At 39.6% G+C, this 11,222-nt stretch overlaps 1 protein-coding gene across 4 annotated transcripts; it reads right to left on the reverse strand.

Moving 5' to 3' along the window:
* Nucleotides 1–3,378: 3,378 nt before the first annotated feature.
* Nucleotides 3,379–5,690, reverse strand: LOC103714723 (auxin-responsive protein IAA4). 4 transcript variants are annotated; one of them, XM_008802095.4, is made up of 4 exons: nucleotides 5,068–5,663; nucleotides 4,024–4,193; nucleotides 3,795–3,894; nucleotides 3,379–3,692 (listed from the first exon to the last, which is right to left on the reverse strand). In XM_008802095.4, the coding sequence occupies exons 1-4, from the start codon at nucleotides 5,235–5,237 to the stop codon at nucleotides 3,638–3,640; spliced, it is 495 nt and encodes a 164-aa protein (XP_008800317.1). In that variant the 5' UTR covers nucleotides 5,238–5,663; the 3' UTR covers nucleotides 3,379–3,637. The 4 variants fall into 4 exon arrangements, with proteins under 4 accessions (XP_008800317.1, XP_008800316.1, XP_026663330.1 ...); XM_008802094.4 differs by having other exon boundaries at nucleotides 4,024–4,235; nucleotides 5,068–5,528; XM_026807529.2 differs by having other exon boundaries at nucleotides 3,379–3,894; nucleotides 5,068–5,690.
* Nucleotides 5,691–11,222: the final 5,532 nt, after the last annotated feature.

Raw genomic sequence — 11,222 nt, forward strand, 5'->3', positions numbered from 1 at the left:
AATCGAGGTTTTGTATTCTGGGGGTGTTTCCCTGAGTCTGCAATTCTAGGTAATTCCAACAGGTAGTGTCTCCCTTCCTTGCTTCTATTTTTGTGTGTGTGTGTGTGTGTATGTGTGTGTGAAAAGAGATCTGCAGAGGGTGAAAGGAATGGTAATGTTGTACCTAATTGATTTTGAAGTCATTATTTCTCAACTAAACCCATGGCCATGTGCAGGTGGCATGCCAAAAAGTCTTCTCCCCAAGTGACACGGCAGCCAACTATCCTTCACCACCCTACATTTGCAGACTTAAAGAGAGTTGGGGGAAAAAAAAGATTGATAAATAGAGAGAGAATCAGATCGTTGAGACTGAATTGTGAAGAAGGCATCCATCTTTCCTAACTTCATTTACAGAACTGTAGAGGATAGACGGAGAAAGAGCTTCTTCGACAGCATACATTGATATCCAATGTCCTACTTGCCAATCCAAACAACACTTCTCCACAGGCACATTCCATATATGCAGTTAATACACTCCAAGAGCATTCAGCTCTTCTCTTGCATCAAGAGCTCCAACTTCTTCATTTGACAGAATATCAACACTGGGCTCATACAAGTACCACCCTTTTTTCCTGATTCACAGAAAAGTATTTCATCAGGAATTTGATACTCATGATTAACTAAGTTATTCCATTAAGGTGGATATGACAAGGTTGAAAATTTGTATAATTGTTAAGCGATACAAAGGTATATATGTAATATAATTACCCCCACAGACGTGCAGAGAACTGGTCTATAGGACCACAAAATGTCACCATGAGAAATAGATGGGTGTAGGATGGTGATGGCATGCAATGATTGACACAGCCAGTATGCATTGCCTTGTTCGGCCTCACATTATACATCAGTTTGGATTCCCTGAGCCTCCTGATGTGAAACTTGGAATAGTATGCTTGTTGTTGTCTTTGCACAATAATTACCCTCATGAGTCTTTTTACTTGGATTCTCTCTCAATTTTCTACTAGATACTTCTGTGAAATTTGTCTTAACAGTTACCATGGTTTCCAGTTATGCTAAAATTTTATGTGGGTCTGAACCTCAAGGTAGAAAGCTTTGGACATCAAATCTTACCTGAGGCACTTCCTTTTTGGCCAACTAAGCTTAGCGAGTCCAAGGCGCCTTTCCCTCACTGTGGAAAAGAACATGGTTGTTTCTTTAGGAAAAAAGAATTCCTTAGAAAAAACATAACAAGAAAATTATAGTTAAAACTTGATTTCTGGTAGACAGAAAAAACAGAATTATTCATACTCCATGGCGACTATTTTTGCTCACTCTGTTTTTTTTCTCTTTACTGAAAGAAACACTTTAGACTTGCAACCTACTATACAAAAAAACGGAGTCCTGATCCTCTGCAGTACAACTTTTGTTACGTACTTGGATTGCTATGATGGAAACAGAGGGCTCTCGCATAACCTTCTATCTCATATTTTTGGCAACCATTCCACATATTTGGCATCTCAATTTCCGAGATGAGCGAGAGCTCTCCATTTCCAAGATGGATGACATAGTGGTGACCGGCATGCACGGTGGAGAATCTATCCTCAATAGCATGTGGTCTATATGAGGGGAACCAATTATCTATGGATATAAATGGCTGACGGTCAAAGCATAGACATAGTCACAAATGACCTTGACTTATAACATTGAAATGTTTCATCTATATATGCACACACACACAAAGACACAGAAATCTTTTATTGTATGAAATGAAACTCAAAAACTCAGGATCATGTCCAGTCTGGCCCCAGTCAAGCTAAAAGGTGTTTTCTTTCTTTATGTTCTGGGTCCAGTTGGACTTCAGGACCTACAGATTTGAGCTCAGGCCCATTTTGTGAGTATCACCTCATCAGGCTTTTCAATTGGGCTGGGCCATTAACAGTCCTAAACCTAGGAGGTCTTACATGATGCTTACAAGATCCCAGGAACTAAATATTGAACCCTCAAATGCGATGATAGCGTGGCTAGGTGGCATATTTTTGTGATTGGTGAGGTTTAGGCGCTAGTATCGTCTAGTTTGCTATCGTTCCTTCAACCGATCGATCAATAGGTCTCATATACTCAATCTGTAGGAAATTCTTTCAACTTGAATTGTAAAGTATGGGGCCGATTCGAATGGATTAAGTGTGTTAGCAAACAACTACACCCTTTTACTATGCTTTCTGTAAAATGTTTTCGGACCCACCAAATGGATCAAATCTTCTGTGTATGGAATCTTATAGTTCATACTTTCAGCTCTCATAATGCTCTCATTCCTTCTGCAAACAAAGAGTGGCTGCCTGACGAGGTGATTCCTATGCTGACTTCATTTGTGCTTTCCGCTTTCAGCTCAAGTCCATGGGCTACAGAGGTGTAAGAACCATATTAAACTCGGGGAGTCTACTCTGATGACACAAGGCAGGGATGGTAGTTGCATCTTGCTCTCAAAATCTAGGAATAGAAGAATCCAAGAATAAATATTTTTTTCCAACTTCTATGCAAGGAAGTTGAAGTTGCATACTTACAGCCGAGGAGGGTGCAAACAAATGATGATCAACTCTATATGGATTATTCCTTGTATGCTTCAGAAGCATAATGATGACAGCATGGCCCACTAGATGCTTAAAGGGGAAGATTTGCACCCAACAAATAATGTTGTGGACAGCAAAAGCGACAAATGTTACCTCAAGAAACAAAAGCGACAAAAGCCACTTGTTTGGAGCGTATGACACGGTTGAGTCCAGATGGATGAAAGTCTGCTATTTCGACAAATCTATCAGTTAGCTCCTTCATCATCTATTCTTCTTCTTGTTGTTGGTTTGGAAGAAGTCTTAATTTCTATTTCAAATGCAAGCTGGAACCATATTGTTAGCTATCCTAGCTTCTTATGTTTGGTTTGCCGTATTTTTTATCAGTCATTTGCATCGGCGACGTGCTTGCAGCTTTCTTTTCTATTTAGTAAATTTGGATGGGTATATTCTCTTATCTGTTACACTTCCATTAGTTTAGCTCTTCTAATGCAAAACCACTCCTAGATTAACTTCATCGATATCATAAGTTGAGTGCCATGCATATATACCATCCGAAGCTTATCGTTCGAATCTTTTTTTTTTTTTCCTTTTCCCTATTTTTCACGGGAAAGGAGGGCTGAAGTTTATTGTTCAAATCTTGACGATAAATAATATATCGATTCAAAGTTTCTGCTTGCCAAACCAAGGTCTCATAATTCATGAATAGTTAGAGTTTCTTTTGCTCAACAGATTGGTTAAATACGAATCGACGAGATGACAGAGTTGCAGAAGGACCGCATCCAATTCTTCAAACAAAAACACATGAAAGAAAAAAAAAAAAAAAGGCACGAAGAAGGAAGAAATTAAGCAGGCTTCCACCTTAAAAACATTTTGTAGCTTTACACGTCTCTGTAGCCCCCATCGAGTTTGATGGGTCTCTCTGCGACGAAGTTTTCGACCATGGCTCACACGTATTATGGCAAACGAAACAACCAGAAAAGAAAAGCTCAAGAAAGATATCTCATTTCTATATGGCTGTACATCATCTTAAACCAACCTACTATTCCCTCCTGTGTTCCTCCAAGACAAAAATGGAGTCGGTGGGCGCGACGCTAGCATTTATCAGCTCTGGCGATTTTCATTCTCTTGACAGTGGTCAAGAACATCCTGCTCAAACCAAATGTAAGGGACTTAGGAGAGAGGAGGAAGAAAAGCAAGCAATGGCAAATAGAAGGATGGAGGGAAGAATAAAGTTGGCAGGAATCATACTCCCATGGGACATCCCCCACCATCATCCAGTCTCCTTCCTTGTCTTCATAGGTCAGCACATGATCCTTGTTATTGGTAGGCACTCGGGCAATATCAGGGCCTGATCAAGAGATAACGAAGATGGTAATTCTACGGCTAATTAAATACCATATGTGCGGATGTACAAATGCAGTGAACAATTTGATGCTGCAAATATTAATATATACAAGCTGCCCGTGTGGGTGCTTACACATAATGGAGGTCCTAAACATGCGACGAAGTGTCGTTATTAGGCCATCATAGCCATCAAGTGCTAATAGATCCAATTTCCTGCCAATTGGAATCCCCTCCATGTAAACCTTGACGAAGAATGTCGCTGATTGCCTCTGAATCTGACGTCCTTTTTCTGTCAGTGTGCTCCTAAGAAGCGGTTTGATCGGTGGCCAATCAGATAGTTGGCCCCTGATGACCAACAAATAGAGAAGGAAAAAGAAAAAAGAAGAGAAAATTGAATAAGCTAATCTATAGATATAGATAATTATTAATCTGGAGTCGATGGAACACGAATTAAGGACTTGATCAGTCAAGTATCCAAGGTGGAAACAAATTAACTATTGGAAGAGTTGAAAGAAGGCACGTAAATGAGGAAAATAATTACAAAAGGTGACTCTAGATTAAAAAGAAAGCAAGGCAAGGAATGAAAAGAAAGAAAAGAAACCGACTGGGGAGATGTTCTGGGTTGGAACCAGGAAGATAGCATTCCCAATTTCTTTTTCGAAAAATCAATGAAGTAATTAAACAAGGACATAATGCTATAGTTTACAGTTCGACTAGAAGGGGGGGGAAAGAAAAGGAAAATATTAGCTTAAGAATCCAAACCTGTCAAAAAAACACAAAAGACTACTGCCAATAAGAAAGAAAGGAAAACCAGAAATCAAGTACGGAAACGGAAAACAAGATTGATTAAGTTGGATGACGTAACTTTTCTCTCAAAAAAGAAAAGATGAATGAAGTCTATGATTTGGAAAGGAAAGCTCGATATATAGAGAAATACATGATCCCATTTCTGAATTTCCAGGCAATAGAGAAAGGGGATATAAAGATTAAATGAAATTCGTAAGGCTTCGAGTTCTAATGAAACGGAAAAGAAGGAAGAGAGCACATGGATATTTTTTTTAAAGCGTGTAAGCTAATAAATTAAAAAAAAAAAAAAAGAAGGAAGAGGGAGACAAGAAGAAAAGGAAAAGTAAATGAAAAGAAACAATTGGCGTAGTTTTCTTTAGGAGTGCTGTACCTTGCACTGGATGAACTATCCTGCGGAGAGGAGGTTGACAGGCTAAGTCCCAGCCTTAGATCTGTGCTCAAGTCTCTCCTTGGCTGAGAGAGAGAAGATGCAGTGGAGAGAGCAGGGTGGCTGCTGCTGTCAATGGATGAAGAAGGCGAACTCTCCTTTCCTCGTCCCATTGTAACCACACACCCACACAGAAAGAGAGAGAGAATGATGCCACCCTCTTTTGTCTGTTGTAGAAGATAGGAGCGAGAAAGATAGGAGAACAACTTAGATGGATGGAGATAGACAGCAGAAGAATGTGGAATAAGGGCTTCCTTGCAACAGACTACTAGGAGGTATATGAGTTCTGGCTGTCCATCGAATAGGCTGCACTTTGCACACGTGGCAGAATGGAAGGGATAGGCCTGGAACAAGCTTGGCCAATGGGGTGTTGGGGTGACAGCTTGTTAGGCTTTTGGTTGGTTGGTTGGCCCATTGGCCCTCCCCACAATTTTCCCCTACTTTATGTATTCTATTGCTTGGAGAGACCATGAATGCCCACACTTCACACTATCATGCTGAGCAGTCTATGGACACTTGAATAAACTATAGGTGATACATTCTACTTCTTAATGAAAGCCTTCCATATCTATGAGCATGTTGGGTGGTTATGGCGTGTATTAAGATTATAGATCATAGAGGGAATGTGTCCACACTACACACTACATATATATATATATATATATATATATATATATATATATATATATATATATATATATATATATATATATATATTGATGAAGAGGGAGGCAAAGCCACCTGGCTTTTACTGATGTAAGAAAGTTTACAGGGTTAATTTATAGGTAGATTGGATTATAAGAGGGGAATAGAATTAATAAAGGCAGTTGGTTGTAAAATAAACAGGCAAACATAATATTCCACCAATAATCCCGCGGAACAAATTTAGATTATCCTTCAAACATCAACATCAAGACCTAACATCAGAGTTCTTCGATGCCGAGAAAATTGGCATCTATCTAAGTATCGAAATAGATAGTCCTCCATTATCACACAATGCCTTTTACTGCTTCAAAATGAGATCTAGCAATGGAATGAGGTGTCAAGAATGCAAAGTTGCTGCTTAATTTGAGGATGTGCCTGCAATGTCAAATCTTGCGAGGGTTACTTTTGCAAAATATTTGTGTGTGTGTGTGTGTGTGTGTCTCGATATAAATACAATGAATCAAGTCATGCTCCCTTGGCATATTCATGGTTACCAATCTCGGGAAGAGGAAAAGAAGTGTAGGACTTAAACTATTTTATTTTTGGTCGCACTCATTAATTTACTTGGATGCTAACTTACATACAATACTTCCAACAGCGGAAAAGAATTGATTATTTAGAAATCTCTCTTAGCAAGATGTTAACCAAATTCATCTGTACTCTTTGATTACTAATTTTTATCATCTAGTCCTTTTTTACTCAATTACGTGCGATATTGTAGTTTTCGTGGCATGGCTAATTGACAACTAAGTCTAGCTTAGCTTCCCAAAGGACGGGTTAAATTGTTGTCTAGAGATTGTAGAGACCATGGTTAAGCGATGCAACCATCTGTGATTGAGCTAGCCATCTGTGCAATAATTCTCCAGCACGCAAGGTGCATTTGCTCAAAAATAGAACGCAGGGCCAATATCTGAAAGAGAAATTGAAATGGACTCGATCGACTACGGACATGACAATTGGCACCACTTGGCAAGTTCTAGATGACTGCTGTGGCCAGCAAGAGTTGGCTGCTTCAAGAACTCACTGGCTTTTTTCAGCAAATCCTTGCTTTAGCACTACGCAGATGGTTACAGGACCTGCGTCGGCCATGACACTTCAACCACTGCTCCTTCATTGAATCTATGCCTCGCATTGGACACACAGTTTGATCAGTCAAAGCCACATGTTTTCCCATATTTGAGACTAGCTCAAAAGACCCAACATTCGGAACAAGATTGTCATGCAAGAGAAGAGTAGGAAAAAAGTATATTTCCATCTAGTGGGCAGACAAGCCACCATCTGCTTTCTTGTTTGCTTTCTCCCTTTTTCTTTGACACCGCATGCAAGAAGAAAAGGGGGGCCCTTCTGAGTGTTTGCACTTTTCTTAACACAAGAAGACCTATACTGCATCCATACTTATTACAGAATGTATATCAGCATTTGAACAGCTCCTAGCCAACCTGATGAACTCCTAGAATTGCCTACCGATGACACTTGTTTATTACGATATTTCTCGCGCAAGAAATGCATTAACCGATTTACATAAACAAGCAAGTAGCCCTATAAACATGGTGGTCGAGCATAGAAAGTGACGAGTTGCTTGATTTATTTACATGCTAACAAGATCCTCTGCTTGTATCGGTGTTATTCCGAATTGTAGGTTTCTTCCGATATCAATAAAATAATATAGTAAGAATGGAGCTAGATACAGTTGATCACAATGTTAAATTAGGTGGCTAAATCAACATGGATTCCTGTGAGCTGATTATATCAATATAAAGTAGTGGTAGGAAGGAGGGAAAAAAAGGAAAAAAAAAAAAGCTTAAGGGAGAAGCTGTTGAGGAACAAAGGTGCATTCTTTATGGCAACGGTGAACTTTAGAAACAAAGCAGCACTGTTATATATTATCTTGTTGACAGGGGAAAGAGACAAGGTGTGCTTGGGGTTTGAAGTTTGGAATAAAAAAGCTGGGAGTCTTAGAGGCTTTCATTTGGTAAAAGGCTAGATTGTTTAAAGAAGCCCACGATCCTCGCAAAAGAAAGACAAGGGAGCTACTTCAAGGAGACATGCAATCAACTATATCCCTAGACACTAGAAGAAGGGAAAAAAAAAAAGAAAACAAGAAAAAAGCCAACCGACACTTAGACCAACCAACAACCTTCCTTTCTTTTTCTTTCCTTCTCCCTCTCTCTCTTTGTTACAGTAGCAGTATTCCCATTGTCACAGGGGGCATGACTTAACTCAAAATTTAACTTTAATTGGTGCTGGTTAATTAGATTAAAGTTTTATTCTATTTTCCCCTGACGAGTCCTAATGAGTGGAAGTTAGTCCTTTGTGGAGAGAAAGGGATGAAATTAGACCTGCAACATTTTCCATTCGGGGATCCCCAAACTACTTTTGAGTCCAAAGTTCGCGTGGGAGTCAAGAGGGCATAAAAATTGTCAACAAGGACTAGATGCAATTCCAAGAATTTTTCTTTGATCTACTCGAGGGAACACCTGGCCTATCTTGCTCCTAAAGAAATGGCAAATTGAAGGATGGTGCAGTAACAAGGGAAAAAAAGAGGGGGGTGGTTGTTCCCCCGTATGTTGCTTCCATTGGGGCCTCTTTCTCTTGGTCCAACGTCCCCATTGGTGCAATGCATGCACTTTGTGTACGCCTCAAGCATGTATTCCGTGGACATTTCACACTCCTCGGATCTCTACAAGCTTTTGATTTTCTAGCTCCCATAATGTCGACATCAATCAATCAAAGCCACTCGATCGATCAATCAGAACATGATGGACAGACTAGCCAAGAAAAGATGACAACTAAGGTTGTCAGATGGCCTTCTAGGAAATCATTAGTAGGTAGAATTAACTTTCCCAGAGAAATTATTTTTTATTTTTTATTTTTTTGGTGGAGAGGGAGGCAAAGCCGCCCAGCCTTTATTAAAAAAAAAAAGTTTACAAAAATTATTTACAAAAGATTTGCAAAAAAGAAAAATACAAAAGAGCAATAAATTTTTTTTGCAAAAGATAGTGGTCTGTAAGTAGACCTATTAAACTATTCAACAAGCTGAACAATTTTTTTTTTTAAGTAATTTGAAGGATTTCGATATCTTCGGTGTGCAATTATATAAGCTCTGTATTCTAATATGAGTCAGCCTTCTTCTAAAAAAATAGGCCTTTCTCGAAGAAAATTATCTCCACCAATATATGCATTTCACCCTTGGAGACCTTTCTGAAGATTGTGAGCACAATGTATGCGAACCCCATAAGGGACATTTGGGAGGGGGAGGGGATGTCGGATGAATGAGGTTGGTATGAGGAATGGCCTCGTATGATGTGCATGGGGGTCCTAGTCCCCATGGGCCACTTTCCCTACATCTCATCACATTGCCTCCATAATCCCATACATTGGGTTCTTTATTTTATCTTTACAGCCCTTGGCAAGCCCAATAGGAAGGGGCAAGGACAAGCAAGCAGCCCCCCTCTGCACTCAACCCCACTTTTCTTCCCTTCCAAGCTGTTAATTTTCGTCATAATAATGATGTCTAACCTCCCCTCCCCCAGTCCTTTTCTCCCCCACACCCTTAAAGCTCTGATTTCAACAGTCGAGACCAGAGGATTGCTTTGGAGTTCCCCATGTGGGCAAATTTCCCCATGGTGGGGCCTCTCTTGGAGGAGCCTTGGGGCGAGGGGCAGGCTCCCACTTCCTGGAATCCGCTTTGGCCGACTCTGTAGGCATATCCCCTTGAGAATGTCTCGAAGATGTTTTTCCTGCACTGGATTTCTAGAAAAAGTGCATCCAGTTTGATTAAAATAATAATGACAGTGGAGCTGTGGTTCTCCCACAAGCCCCATCTTCACACGCAAGACCCCCTCCATCGAAGGACCCACTTGGTGATATCAATGCGACCTTGCTATCCGAGAAAATGTAACCATAGAGGTTGGGATGGATGGCGACTACCACTCACTGCTTAGAGATATTCAGACTATGCTCTATAATGAGATGGTCTTTCATACAAAATATATATACCGAGAGGTCAACGGGACAATAGATTGGGTGGCCGCATACGTGGCCAACCACTCCGATGACATTCTTTAAATTAGAAAGAGGGAGTTGCCTGATATGTTCTGAGATCTGTTATTTTTTGACTTTTTTGGCTGTATTTGTGTTTGTTCTGTATGATACATCTATTTCAGTAAAAAAAAAGTAATTATTGAGGTGGGTTAGGGTGGGAAGGCTGGTCGCGGTAATACATCATCCTTCCTTCCTTCACAATTCTTGGTCCTAACTGTGCCAAATCGCACTCAATTTCAATCCTAACAATGTGATCTAAGATTATGTCGGACCGTACATAGCACGAGCTAATCTATGGTTGTCTCAACTTGAATTATTGGACCAACTTACTGAGTAACTTAAACTACAGCCACGGCAGCCCGAGTCCACCCAAGGAAAAAGATATCGAGTGAGAGGATGGATGGACTCATGGTTGCTAGTTAAACTTCATGTGCATATATAGCCTGCGGAAGTTCAAATTTTATTTAGTTTCATGATAATAAACGTTTAGAAGTTCTGCCAATTGTTCTAGATCTTCTTCTAGACATAATAATATCAAACTCTGGAGAAGTTCTGCGTTACATATGCGGAGCAGTAGTCCCCCAGAAACTGCTGCATATATATGATGGTAATATTCGACTGAGAGTTGAGAAGTCAATGTGAAGGCAAAACTGTAGATAAAAAACCTTAATTTTGTTATTGTGGCATCAATTTGATACTTATATAGGTTGAAGCACTGATGTAGAGTTGCTCAGGATGCTTTTTAAGAGCGTTAGCTTGGAATAATATCTGAGCTGACAAAGATGACTTTATATAAAACCTGTTTTATGTTTTTCGGCGAAATTGATGACTCTGACTGGACAAACTCAAGCATTATGCAAGATTAAATATTTTTAAACAACAAAGACCATTTTCTTCAGAAAAGAAAAGAAGACATTATTTTAGATAACAACAAAAAATTGTTCGAGAAAAAAAATAATCATCATGAGATTCAAAATCTTAAGTTGAGATACATTATCTTCACGTATATAATTTTTATTTTGTTTGCCAGTTTCTCTTAGTGTGCATTACATGTGCAAACTAGGGCTTGTACTAATAATTGTGTTACTCTACTTGTCTGGTTCTAAATTTTGGATGGTGCATCTTTAAAAATATGGTTATACCCTATAAATATATATATGTATATATGTATATAAAGATTATTTGATCTTGATCTAACAGCTTGTACTGTGTGGAGACTGGGGCTTAGATGCTGCCTTAGTTCTCTCTTGGTGCCCCCGAATCCCTCAACTCTCGCATTATGTCCTCCCACCCACCATTCTTCTCTTTAAACGTCAAACGGTTGACCCTTAGATTGCTCTTCCGTAGCT

This window comes from Phoenix dactylifera, chromosome 1, assembly GCF_009389715.1.
Source record: "Phoenix dactylifera cultivar Barhee BC4 chromosome 1, palm_55x_up_171113_PBpolish2nd_filt_p, whole genome shotgun sequence".
NCBI classification, from domain to species: Eukaryota; Viridiplantae; Streptophyta; class Magnoliopsida; order Arecales; family Arecaceae; genus Phoenix; species Phoenix dactylifera.

Bases quoted from the DNA above. Each gene is read 5' to 3' on its own strand.
- LOC103714723 (XM_026807528.2), bottom strand. From the start codon at position 5,237: ATGGGACGAGGAAAGGAGAGTTCGCCTTCTTCATCCATTGACAGCAGC. The intron at 4,236-5,067 runs GTACAGCACTCC...GTTGGTCATCAG, and splicing joins GATAGTTCATCCAGTGCAAG to GGGCCAACTATCTGATTGGC. The intron at 3,895-4,023 runs GTAAGCACCCAC...TCTCTTGATCAG, and splicing joins GTTTAGGACCTCCATTATGT to GCCCTGATATTGCCCGAGTG.